This window comes from Kryptolebias marmoratus, linkage group LG20 (assembly GCF_001649575.2).
Source record: "Kryptolebias marmoratus isolate JLee-2015 linkage group LG20, ASM164957v2, whole genome shotgun sequence".
Lineage (NCBI taxonomy): Eukaryota > Metazoa > Chordata > Actinopteri > Cyprinodontiformes > Rivulidae > Kryptolebias > Kryptolebias marmoratus.
The window spans coordinates 6,434,248-6,447,494 of NC_051449.1; the positions used below are offsets into that span (position 1 = coordinate 6,434,248).

General features: G+C 38.0%; 2 protein-coding genes across 3 annotated transcripts in view; one reads left to right on the forward strand and one right to left on the reverse strand.

Moving 5' to 3' along the window:
- The first annotated feature begins 657 nt into the window (after window positions 1-657).
- loxl5b (lysyl oxidase-like 5b) lies at window positions 658-6,813 on the forward strand. 2 transcript variants are annotated; one of them, XM_017410897.2, is made up of 7 exons: window positions 658-1,505; window positions 3,237-3,345; window positions 3,769-3,906; window positions 4,095-4,251; window positions 5,797-5,892; window positions 6,031-6,146; window positions 6,394-6,813. In XM_017410897.2, exons 1-7 carry the CDS (start codon window positions 779-781, stop codon window positions 6,398-6,400), a joined length of 1,350 nt encoding a protein of 449 aa, XP_017266386.1. In that variant the 5' UTR covers window positions 658-778; the 3' UTR covers window positions 6,401-6,813. The 2 variants fall into 2 exon arrangements, with proteins under 2 accessions (XP_017266386.1, XP_024860597.1); XM_025004829.1 differs by lacking the exon at window positions 658-1,505 and adding an exon at window positions 2,132-2,207.
- Window positions 6,814-11,492: 4,679 nt separating this feature from the next.
- si:ch211-178n15.1 overlaps window positions 11,493-13,247 on the reverse strand; it is an 8,091-nt gene continuing 6,336 nt past the window's right edge. Inside the window, exon 3 of the mRNA XM_017410779.3 lies at window positions 11,493-11,998. The gene's annotated coding sequence lies outside the window, so the exon portion shown is untranslated. The remainder of the gene's footprint in view (window positions 11,999-13,247) is intronic.

A 13,247-nucleotide genomic window follows, 5' to 3' on the forward strand; every position in this document is an offset into this window, starting at 1 on the left:
GTAAACTTTAAATAAAAAGTGGCTTTAAAGCAGTGTTATGTAATAACTTGAACTTGACATTACATGATGTGCTGCATCTGTGATATATTTACTCAAATGATGCAGAAAGCCAAAATTCATCTGAAGAAACTCAGCTGGATGAGAATATAAAGACACTGACTGCCTCCTTGTGGTGATCATTTCCAACTGTGTGAATCCAAAACATAAATAAAATAAATAAATCCATCCAGAGTTGTTGTGATAAAATTTTATATTAGAATCTAAAAGTTGAAGCTTGTTTGTTTTAAAGGTTAACAATGAAAGATAAATAAAATGAACAAAAAATAGGTCAACTATTGTTTAAGTTTAATTTAAACTTTTAAACACTTATAATACAATGCTTATTGTTGCATTTTTATAGTCAATGAAGAACTGAAGTCAAAATAAATGTAAGTTGCTAGACAAATAGCCTCTTTCTTCCTTGTTGGTGGTGCAATTTAGGTGCCTTCAGTTTACACCTGTGCGTAAAGTTTACTGAGCAAACTTCTTTGTGTACCCGATGCGGCAAGGAATGAGTTAAATTTTCTTCCAAGCACTTTGACTTTAGGAAAGTAACTGGTCTATTTTATTGAAAAAGCAGTGGGGGGAAAAGCTTCGTCCCTCCTCTCTCTGAAGCTGTCAGTCTTTTAGAGAAGTGGCATGTTGTCACAGAAAACTTGGAAGTGAGAGTCCCATTTTTCTGTCCGCCTCTGTGCGCATCATTTAAGACATAATTCTTGACAAACCGAAAAGATTTGTCATGGCAAAATGTTCTCTCCTTTTCTTTTACTTTCTCCAAGGAGTTCTTCCCCTCGTCCTTTGCCAGCAGCGCGCGCCTGGCCCCTGGCGGCACCGCGTCCAGTGGGCGAACAACGGGCAGGTTTACAGCTTGATGAGCACGGGCTCAGAGTTCCAGGCTCCGGTTCGGTCCGGAAGCCAGTCGAGATTTTATGTGAGCAGTCGGAGGGATGACACAAACTTTAGGACTGATCAGTCAGGTAGTGTTGCGCCAGGGCGAAACGTTGGACAGCAGGTCTCCGGTAATGGGCGCGCATCAGGGAGCAGACTGCAGCCTGAGCGTCCGGATGGAGCAGGAGGACGCATTAATTCCTCGTCAGTGGGGACTTTAACAGACTTATTGGGCAGACGAGAAGCTGTGTATCGTGTTGTAACCAGAGGTGAGGAACCAGGACTCGGTGCACAAAATCATCCATTACGCACGGTGCCGTCGGGGATGCTCGTCTCCAGGCAACCCGCGCGGACGGATCAGTCAACTCTGGAGGCCGAACCTGAGGCCCCAGCTCCCTTTCCCGCACTGAGTGTGGATGCTTCAAACGAGGCTGATGAAGTGGGCATGGTCAACGACGACCCTCGAAATCTGTTTAAAACCCACAGGAATTCTGTTTTCTACAACATGTATCCTTCCAGAGGCAGGCCAGTGGTCCGCATGCCTGGCGCAGGGTATGGAACAAGGTATTTCCAAAACGGTAAGTCAAGTTTTCTATGAATCAGTTTCATCCAGAATAAAAGAGAAGACCAGGGTTTTTTTACGTTTGTGTTTTCATGTATCTTGAATGTACAGATTTACATTACCCAGGTTCAGTTGTTTTTTAACTCAAAACTGATGAATCCTGAAATTAAAGGTAGGTGTGAAGAATTTGCTGACACCTACAGGTGACGATGCAGATTTAATTTTAATTCAACTGTCTCATTATGTACAGTATGTTGAAGGTTTCCACTAATTTATGAAAGTCACTCTGTATTTGGTTTGTCCATCCGAGTTACTCCACAAACATAATGGTTCATTATGGCTTTATGAATGTACAGAAGATGGCCTGCACTATCTACTTAATGTCAGGATTTGGGTTTTCTTTATGTTTTTGTATTCCGTTTATTGCTTTTATTGTCTTCATGATTAAGTTTGAGTTTATTGTTTATTTTATTCAGTTATCTTTGTTTCCTGTCATCATTCACTTCTCCTCAGTAACTCTGTGGTTTTCCTGCCACGCCCATCTCCACCGGATCCTAGTTGTTATCACTCACCTGTGCCCACTTCACCTAATTACCCTCTGTTTTAAAACCCTGTATTTCAAAACTGAATAAAAGAAAAATAGTAAAGTGTACTTGCAGCAAGCAAAGTTTTGTGTAAACTGCATTTCCAACAAGAGACGAGACACATGTTAAAATAGGTAGGAGCCTTTTTTCTTTGAGCCTTTTTTTGTTTTTAAAAATAAATATCTTTCACTTGGCAACATGTTATTTAACCATAACAGATGCAGAACATCGGTTCTCATCATGCTTAAAGATACACTGAGAAAAAATTTACTGTTTCAAAGAAGTATAGTTTTTGTTCCCCATCAAGTAAACTAAAACAATTTAGAATGTTGCTAAAATTGGGTCAAGAACTGTCCAACATATTATTAAAACCTGGGAGGGATGAAACATAAAGGAATCACCTAAAAGTTTGATTGAATCTAATGAAAAAATAATACAAACTAAACTCATGGCAATGAGTTTATGAATGCAATTATTAATGTAATTCAGTATTTTCTTATGTATAGTGTTAGAAATCTGTGGAGTCTAAAGAAAGTTGCCTAAAAATTTATTTAAGAAAGATCTTGAGTTTACCAAGAAGACTAACATTTGGACTATGGAGCAAAAATAAAAGGTCATGTTGTCTAGTAAGTCCAGGTTTACCCTGTTCTGGAGTTGGAGCAAGCAAAGGAGCAAATGAAGTGATGCTCCCATCATAACTTGTGCCTAACATGCAGGTAGTTATGTTAGTATCTATTGCTTCAGTTGGTCCAATTCAACAACATAAGGCTGATGAGTTCAGACTGAGAAACCTTGTTTTTCCTTAATTACATTTTTTTTTCCCCTTCTTGATTGCACGGAAGGTGACAGAAGTGACAGTACCAAGATTTGCAGGGCTCAAATTGTGGAAAAGTGATTAAGAAAACATGATATATAGTTTCTCACAGCGATTACTCTCCAGAAAGACCTTAACACTATTTACAGTCTTTGGGATGCATTCAAGAAAACCCAATACATGTCTGACTTTCTGATTCCCTTTTAGAAGATTTTGGCAACAAAAATGCAGTTCTGAGCAGAAATTAGTGTTGCGACATTATACTGAAAGCCTAACAAACTGATACCACAGCAAATGTGTGCCATAGTCAAAGCTGAAAGAATTTGTCCTTGTAATCCCCTCTCCTCAGGACTTCCAGACCTCGTTCCAGACCCATATGCCATCCAGGCAGGTGCTTATGTCCAGCGCATGCAGATGTACGCGCTCCGCTGTGCTGCAGAGGAAAACTGTCTGGCCAGGTAATCTGTGTTGGCAAAGGAGATTCAGCATGAGTACACCCAGGGCAGCACGTAGGCACCATCATGCAGACACACACATGAATTTCCATTACTTAACACTCAATGAACTGCAGCTGGTCTAAGCTTTAGGTTATTTTGAGATTTCTCTTATTTGTATAAGTTAAAGTTGTTAATGTGTTGAAATAATTGTTTTATTAATGCAGTTGTGTAAACAGTTTAATCTTCCTATATGGAGCAGTGATTTGCCAACATCATGTCTTGCCAAGACATAAATGTTCTGGGCTGGTTTTCCCAAAAGCATTAAGCTCAGTGGAACCAAACCATTTGCGCTTTGATACGTTTAAGAGAACTAAACCTGAGAGCTCAGCTATTACCCCTTTTTTCAGTGCATCTTATTCTCGTTTTCCCTTTTAACCTTCCAAGGTCGGCGTATGCATCCACCATGCGAGACATCGACTTCAGAGTCCTCCTGCGATTCCCACAGAAAGTGAAGAACCAGGGAACCGCAGACTTCCTCCCCGTCAAGCCCAGATATCAGTGGGACTGGCACAGCTGCCACCAGTGAGTTTCCTCAGCATTAAAGCAAAATAAAGGCACAGTGTCGTTTTTTTATTGTTGTTGTTCGGATCTGACAAGCCAAGAAAACATCACCACACCTTCAAAACTATAACAATAAAATGGTGATGCTAAAGGAACCCAACCACGATATATGAAATCCTACTTTTCTTGAATTTGTTTCACTCCCTCAGGCACTTCCACAGCATGGATGCCTTCAGTAACTACGACCTGCTGGACATGGTAACGGGACTTAAAGTAGCCGAGGGACATAAGGCCAGTTTCTGCCTGGAGGATACGGGCTGTGATCATGGATTCAGGCGGCGCTATGCCTGCACATCTCATACTCAGGTAAGATGCTGTGCATTACATGTCACTAATGTCCAGATCAGGAAGACTACTCTTGTCAAAATATGTCCGTAGGTAAAGCCTGAAATCAAGAAGTCAAACTATTTGTTAAAGAATTGGTCATCTGGTTCTGAGAGTCCAATAAAATATGATACAATATGATGCAAAACAATGTGATGTGATGCAATACAATATGATACAATGCAATGAGATGCGATACAATGTGAAACGATGGGATATGAGTAAATACTATAAAATACAATATGATATGATGCAATGGAGCACGATTTGATGTAATGCAATGCAAAACAATGCAATGAAATGTGATATAATATGATGCAATAAGATACAATGTCATATAAAACAATTCACTTTATTGTCCCACTTGGGAAAAGTTATTTTGGACTCAGTACTGTCCTAATAACTGCCCTCACAAAAAATCCATAAATAAATGACAAAAGTTTGACACAATATGAACAGAAAGTCCAGAAAAGGGTACAATCTACTGAAGGACCAATAGACATATTGTCCAACCCATCCAGTCTTTTGACACATTGTTTAAAATATGAATGAAGATGGAATAAATCATCATTTAAAAAGGTTCAGTCTGCGTTCGTGGTGCATTCTGCTGGAGCTCATACTCCCATTGAAGGATGTGTGACAAATTTGAGAAAAGTTTGTGTGCCTGTCTGAGTCCAGACTGCTCATAAATGACCTGAAAGGAGGGGGTTTCAGTCACCACCTCCATCACCTTCATGGCAGACTGCTCCAGACTCACAGCTTGGGTGTTGCCTGTGAAGAAACAATGCCATATCATCGTGACATCTTGATAAAGCTCCCCAGTACAGCCTGATGAAATATAAACTTCACGTTGTGTCATTTCCTGATGATTTAAGCCCAAAACACAATAAAAATTTCACAACTCTGCTGTCGCTCAACAGCTCAGGCATTTCTTGAAGTTTTTCTTTGTCTTGGACTCAGCTGTCTAGATTTTACTCTTTTTTTTTTTTTTTAAACATCCAAACCTAGGTGGTCTTATTGGTCACCATATCCATATATCCACAAACATCAGTCAATAAAACGCTTTTAAATCAAGTTGGAGCTGCTGTTGAAACAGTATCTGTTAAAGGTTTCGAAACACCATCACATCTATTGTAAAAAAGTACATTTTTGACTGAGTCAGTAAGATAGAAAGAAACAAGTTCTGTGGGCAGCTTGGTGCTGCACACTTTCATTACTTTGGTTTCTTTGCGAAACCCCCAGATCCGCTTTTTGGAGGTGTTTTTGTAGCTAATACCTTGGATAGACACCAATCCAAAAAGAATATTGGCCCACCGATGTGAGGGTATTTGTTGTATTTGTTGTCTGGGCTCTGTGATTCAGGCTTCATGCTACTTAGTGTTGGATTCTCAGAACAATTCTCCTTCCAAGAACTGTTTGTACAATTTAAACAGAATCCTGCTAAGTTTTAAACACTTGCTGGAAAATAGTCGTCAAAGGTCTTGAGTCAGAGTTCTGCAGAACGCTGAGTGGATTGGGTTTTTTCAGGGACTGAGTCCAGGATGTCATGACACTTATGCTGCCAACATTGACTGTCAGTGGATCGACATCACAGATGTGCCTCCGGGAAACTACATCTTGCAGGTAACACAAGTTCAGATTTTTTATTTTTTTACCTGAACTCTGTTCTGTTTTTGGATTTAATCTATTTCACAGCCCTGAACATTAACAACCAGTTAGCAGAAATAACTAGTTTTTGTTTGTTCATTTATTGGTTTTAAGGTTACAGTCAATCCCAGTTTTCTCGTCCTGGAGTCGGACTTCACCAACAACATTGTGCGATGTGAGATCGCATACACAGGAATTTATGTTCAGACACGCAACTGTCAAATAGCAAGGTACAGTGAGAGGGTTTCTGTGACAAATAAACATATATTGTAGATACTACTAAAATAAATTTTGTGGATGGAAATTGTGAAGCTTAACACTTATTTCATCTATTATTATTACTTTGACTCTAAAAATTCATCAATTTAACTGAAAAAAGCAGTTACAAAACTGAAAACAGGACTGTCTTTGGTGAAACTTTGGATTTTTTTACATGGTAAAAGTTTTTGTGTTAATATTTGTTTTGTTTATTTTCAGGGCTTAAATGTCTTCATTATTTGTTTTATTTGCTGGAGTTGTGAAGTAAAACACCTCCCCGTGGACCTGACATCAACTCATTCGAAAATAATGCAAATTATGAAGTTTGCATTTCAGGTTTGAACTTGTTATCAAACCTTAACTTACATTTATTAATTAAAAATGTAAAATTTTGTAAATGAAACTAAAGAAATTACATGAAGAGTGTTTTTAATGCGCCAGAATTCATTGTGATTATTGGCAAAAGCAAATGCATTTATTTGATTTTCCTTTTTGAGTGCTGCTTAAATGCTTTAGTTAGTTGCTGTTTGTTTTGCTCCCTATCTGTGTTATACGAATGCCATTAGTTCCTACAAGTTTTAATTAAAAATTTGTATACTGTATATTTTTGTTGTTGTCAATAAATCTCTTTAGAAGCAGCATCATGTTAGTTGAGACACATCTTTCAGGCTGGAAAATTATGAATATTTAGTCTGAACCCATTTTTGGTGAAAACGGTCCTGAAGCCTGTAAACCTTCCAGCTTTGTTTTTTAAATCCAAAAAACAAGACAGGTTATTAAATTAACTTCTTAGGGTAAGTGCAGCAAATGTTGCCCAGACAAAAGCAAATAAATTACTTGCTAAAGAGTGTTTATGGAAGCAGACATAACAAAGGACTGTACAGATGAACAACACAATTTTCTTATAAAGTGTTAGAAAATATCAGATAATTACCTCACTGCTGATCTTTAGTGCTTTTATTTAAATGTGACTGTTTTTTAAAACAATGCACTTCGCTGTTAATGAGTGAATTTTCAGATTGTTAATGTTGCTTGATAAGTTAGACATAAAGCAACATTTCTGAGGAGAGATTCTGTGACTATTTTCATTGTTTTAATAAGAGTCAATGTTTAATTAGTTAGAATGTCAGAATGCAAAATAAGGAAACACTTCTTTTGTTAATTTCTGAAGATTCTTTATGATTTGTGGATGTATATTTGTGTTTTCAAGTACAATCTACTGTATGGGTATACAGGAAATTGTTCATCATCACAACAGCAATGAGAAACAGCTTTTCCTCCTTCTCCCGGTGGATGGAGAAGCTTCACTTTGAAGGATGTGACTGAGCAGATTGTGGCCTCAGAGACAAACAGGCCTGCAGACAGACGTTGGTGGCATGTTTGCTGACACGCCTCTGTGAAGACACGACCTGCAGGATCTTGTACGTCCACGCCACTTCTGCTAAAACAGGTCCAGGCCTTTTCTTGCTGCATGTTAATATGTTTCTCCCAGATTTAGAGTCCATCACTTCACACTTTAATGTGCATTCCCGAGGGACTGTCCAGGATGCATCCTTTTTAATAGGACTGGGGTTTTTTGTCTGCATTAAAAGGAAAAAAAAACACCAGGGATGATGTCCACAGAGTTACCAAGTGATTTTTTTTTTTATGCCAAGGAAAATGTGATTTTGTAAGAATGGACAGTTTTAAGTATCAAACAAGTGCCAGAGGAAATGCAAAACCATAGTGAACAAAACTTACTCTGGAGAGGATAGTGCTCTGCCTGATTCAAAGACTTTACCTTGAAGAGAACAGCTGTTTCAAAGGGGCTCAAAGAATGAAGTGGTTTTAAATGATGTTCTGGAAAACATGCTGCAGGCAATGTATATATTATAAATGCACAGATGCTGGGTATTTATAACAAAATGAGCTCAGTTTCAGTTTTATAAACCAAAGAACCAGCAAGATTTAGCTCTATTGAAATACTCTGGAAGTTGCCAGCATCCCTCTCTGCCAGAATAGATTGTGTATGTTATTGAAAATGTCTGGAAAATCCCCCCCCTTACTCGGATTTAGCCAGCTCCATTCCTGTCTGTCTTGGAATTCTAGAGATAATATTTGCAGACAGTGACTATTTAAGCAGCTGATTTCTTTACTGAAGGGGTTGTAGTCTACAGCTAAACAAAAATAAATAGTCCAGGGCAAAATTAGTAGCTCTACGGGGTTAAAGGGTTTTGCTCTAAATGGTAACATTCCCAACGAAACACTTATAGTCTCAACGGTATTTTGTAGTCAACTTGTATGGTATTCACCAATTTAATTTGTTTTAAGTTTTACGATCTTGTCCAACTAAAAAAAGATATTTTTTACCTGGTGATAAAAGGGATAGTCTGGTCATTTTTCAAGTGATGTTCTGTCAAAAGGTTATCAATGGTTGGTGCCTTAATCAGCAAAATCAGAAAGAGGCAAAAGTCTTCCTCCAGGTTAGGCTAATCTCTAGCCAAAGGAGGGCTTGTTTTAAATTGTTTTTACGGCTTATAAAACCATGAATTTCTCAAAAAATAATACTGGTGAAAAATAATATTACATTAGCTGATATTAAACCTAATAACAGACTAATAATCTGTAGTAATTCATTATACACATTCAATAAATAATAAAATAAAATAAAAAGCTGCATTAAGATAACCATGTCTGAGCTGACTCAGGCAGAAACTCTGTTAACAAGTTTTTACATTTTATTTAAGTTCTTTTGTTTCATATATTTATGTCCATTATTTCTATTTAAGCCAAGTAGAAACAATTAATGCTACTAGAAGATAAACTGACTTTCTGGTGTTGTGTCAAAGCAATGAGCTGATCAGATCTGTTCCTCAGAGCATAAATGTTGGCTCCATTTGGACCAATATATCACTTTAAACATGCTGCAGAGGAGACGCTGTTTGCTCAGCTGTGGAGCTTCACATCAACATCTGGGCAGGTTTTTGTTAGCTTTACATAAGCACACATTGGCACTGATGGAGCCAAAGGGGGAAAAATTGGCTGCTATCATTTATTTGGCTTCAGAACATAAAATCCAGCATACAGACAGGTGAGGTGGGGACGGAGCAGTTTTTGTCATGTGCCGGCAATGTACACACCACACACTTCATGGCAATAAGAAGAGACATTTTCCAGGTGTACGTGCACATAGGTGGGCAGTGTTTGAAGGGGATACAAAGGCTTTGGTATGTGTGGGTCATATTTCAACAAAGCCGGGCCATGTGACCACTAGCAGGAAGCTAAAAAGAGAACAGCTTCAGGAAGGCTGGGCAGGTTGGTTTAGGCACAGAACAGAGAAATTCCTCAGCAGTTTTGTCATCCTGCTGAGATTAATGACAGCGCCCCGGTCAGCTGAACACCAGCAGAGGGGTTGGGGTAAAAACACGGGGCTCCTTCCCTCACACGAGGTCTGCAGACTCACTTTCACACATGAAACAAGTGACTACATGGAACTCTGAGACAAAACAGTGGAGTCGTCTCTGAGTGGAAGTCATGATGAATCCTGTTTTTCTTTCAAGCTGGGTGGCATCGTGACTTGGGTGGGATTCGAGGCTTTTGTTATTCTTGACCCACCAAATTGTTTAACCTCTTCATGTCTTTCTTCAAACTGTTTTTCTTTTTAAAGCACTCCTGCTCATGATGCTGTGTTATGGTGTGAGCTGAAAGAAAACATTCTATTTATAAAATTTAAAAAGTCGTCCTGTGATGGACTGGCGACCTCTGCAGGGTGTAACCCACCTCTCGCTCATGGGCACCAGACCCTCATGATCATGCACAAAAAGCATGTAAAGAAAATTGATGGAAAGATGGAAATATCCCTACTTGATTGTAAATGTAGAAAAAAAATCCCATTCTTTAGATTTGGACCCATATAGTATTAATTTACCATGGATAAAGATAAAATAACTCACAAAAAATGCATTGCATCGTCACATCATGTATGCTAAAGTCTCATGAACTTCTGCAACTATTTTATTCACTGAAGTCACAAAATGTGACACCCAACAGACTCCTGTTGTGCACCTGTGGCTTTATTATCACTGCTTTGTTATTAAATGTCTTTTCAGTTGACTAGAGTGGAAAAAACTGCATTAAAAATCTGCAAAATCGATGCACTTTTTTAGACACATAAAAGCCATATTGTATTCATCACACAATACAAACTAATACTAAATGTTTGTTTTTGTTTCTTTTCAAATATTTGTTAGAAAAACATCAGTTGTAAGAAAGGAGATATTCGTTTTTTCAAAGGTGCATACATAAATCCTTATATTAAACTCATCGTGTACATTTCTGTACTGTTACATAACTTTGCTGTAAGTGTTGCCAAATGTGAACATCTGGAGACTTTTGCAATTAATGTCACGAATCGTTTTCATCCCTATTCTTCATCATCTGAAAGCTGCTCTCTTCATACCTGCTGTGTGTTTAAGGAGGCTGGTTGACCCAATTGGCACCTAGCTGTTACTGCTGCTTCCCAGACAAAGACTGCGGTTCCTCGTTTTGCTGTATTTTTCCATCTCAAACCTAAAACACCAAGAAAAAAATACTCCACCAGACTGTTTTTCCTGTCAATAGGAACATCCTCTTCCAAGTGCTGTTTTATGCTGGATGACCGAAACAGGATGTTTGCAAATGTTGATCTTGGATCTTAGTTTGAATTTCAATCGTGGTTTACATCTAAGCTGGTCAGACAAACAGTTTGCAGAAAGGGTCACAGAAGGACTGCAGGTCAAGACATGACCACAGAATATGTGATGAGGATGACTATGAGCTACTATCACAACAAATTTTAGGTCAATATCTGTAAAACTGACTGAATTCTACAAATGTTTGTGGTCATCGGTTCAAGAGCTCATGAGATATTTTGGTAAGACACACATACATGGGCAGCAACACTATCATGCACCTTTGCTCATCACAAAATTACTCAGACAGTTCTTAGGAAAGTGGACAGTTTGTGGGTGTAATCGTCCATCTGTTAATGTGACTCCAAGGCCTCGATAAAAACCTGAAAAAGAAGGATTCTTTGCAAGGAAGATGAATTTTGGTGTCTTGTGGTTTGTTTGTTTTTTTTTCAAGAAGGCTGTGATAGCAGCATAAGTTGGTAAGAAGAGAGTGGTAAAATTCTCAGACAAGATTTAAACAAACAGAGAGACAGACGCTGGTCTGGCCGGCCTTGGACACAACAACAGCGGGAGACCACACACCGCCTCCTCCAGATCGGCTGAAGAAGCACTTCAGCAACCACCACACAACCACTCTCACCTCAGATCACTTTCCAGACTCAAGTGTAATAAAATGCTGGTGTTGTTTGTTTAATTTATATTTAAATGTGAGATATTCAACTATTATTAAAGCATAGCTGAGATTGAACTGTGTGAGAAAGTGCAACAGAATTTATGATATTGCAATACAGTTTCTGCCCTGCTGATAGTTTCTGAAACAATCATGTTGCAGGAATAAAATCAACCTTATATGAAAATATCTTAAAAATACTATACAGTATACACAAGGTAATATCCAGACTGTAAACTGATTAAAAATAGATACATCTTGGAATTAAAATAGGAAAAATAAATTAATTTTGTCATGAAAATACATCTTTAAGTTGATGGTTAAGTAATAATTTACACTTTATTCCTTTAGACATCTCCAGTTTAATTTCTCAGCTTGGTTCCTGTGAGGAACAGAGGCAAGTCAACGCTTGGTGGAGTTTTCCCTTTGGAAACATCTCCACCTTCAGGCCGCGCTCTGTTTCCACCTGCTGACAGTTTGTCTCGGTGGCATCATCAGCTCCTGCCTGAAATATCAGAACAGACGAGAAGAGACGAGAATCAATAATTTACATTCAGATCTCAACAGCAGCTCTTTAATCAAGCACTGAACACACACACATACACACACAGGCTTCTTCTTGTCAAGGTTTTCCCTTGTAGCATCACTGAGTGGTAAAAGTGAGACATTGTGTGTCCTTGTGAGTCATGTTGTCTCGCTCGTGAGTCATCACTGTAAATCAGGTTTTTGTCAAACTCATGTCAAAAGGTTTTTGTATCCGCTAGTCTTCAGTGAGGACATTTTTATGAAGTGGTTGGTATTGATGTCAGATCCCACACAGTTGAAATGCACTTCCCAGGATTGCAGGAGGATTTCCCAGTAAAATCAGTCACTGCTTAAAGAAAATAAGAACATCATCAACAAAGATGATAACTTTTGAGTCAAACCAGAAATCCTACCTGACTTACCATAGTGATTTGTGTCTATATTGCTTCTATAATTAAACTGATAAAATAAACAAACATTTATTTAGCATTATATTGAACATATATATTTTTAAAACCTTGTAAAATAATTATTTTGAACTTAACTGCCTTAGGTTGAGCAATGAAAACATTAGATTTACATAACATGTAACATATACTGCATTATATTCCATAAAACATATACTGTATGTCATCAACATGATGAATAAATTAAATAAATGTAGCAATACAAAATACAGCCCAGTATGTACTGGATACCTACAAGGTACATATTTGGTACATACTTGATATATTCCAGAAACTACCAGGTAACAAGGCACTTAATCACAAGGTTAAGTATTTGTTACTTATATTGCATGTTCTGGGCTTAAAATGTATTTCTACCTAAAAAAATAAATTATTATTAGTTCCGCCTGCTAACAAAGCCCAACAATTTTTTATTTTAGGAGGTGATGCTGTACAATTTTAACTAAATAAAACCGTTTATTAGGAATAGAAGATTTCTTTTAATCTTGCAAAGATTAAAAGAAGACTTGCAATAATTTGCTCTCCAGGATTTAAAAAACTGAAAAGATTAATTTTTGTAATCATTTGCATACTTGTAGTCAGGGGTGGAAATTAGCACCCGCTACCAGCCAAATGTGGGTAAATATTTGAAGTGGCGGGTGAATTTGATCAACACATACGCCACTGTGGCGGGTTGGCAATTTGAACAGAAAAGGTGTTATTTGTCCTCTTGACATATAGGGGGCAGTAATGTGCTCGAGTTGCTGCTGTTACGTCGAGACG

Coding starts and splice junctions, on each gene's coding strand:
- loxl5b (XM_017410897.2), top strand. CDS start 779: ATGGCAAAATGTTCTCTCCTTTTCTTTTACTTTCTCCAAGGAGTTCTT. Junction 1,506..3,236: donor AACAAGGTATTTCCAAAACG/GTAAGTCAAGTT, acceptor CCCTCTCCTCAG/GACTTCCAGACCTCGTTCCA. Junction 4,252..5,796: donor CCTGCACATCTCATACTCAG/GTAAGATGCTGT, acceptor GGGTTTTTTCAG/GGACTGAGTCCAGGATGTCA.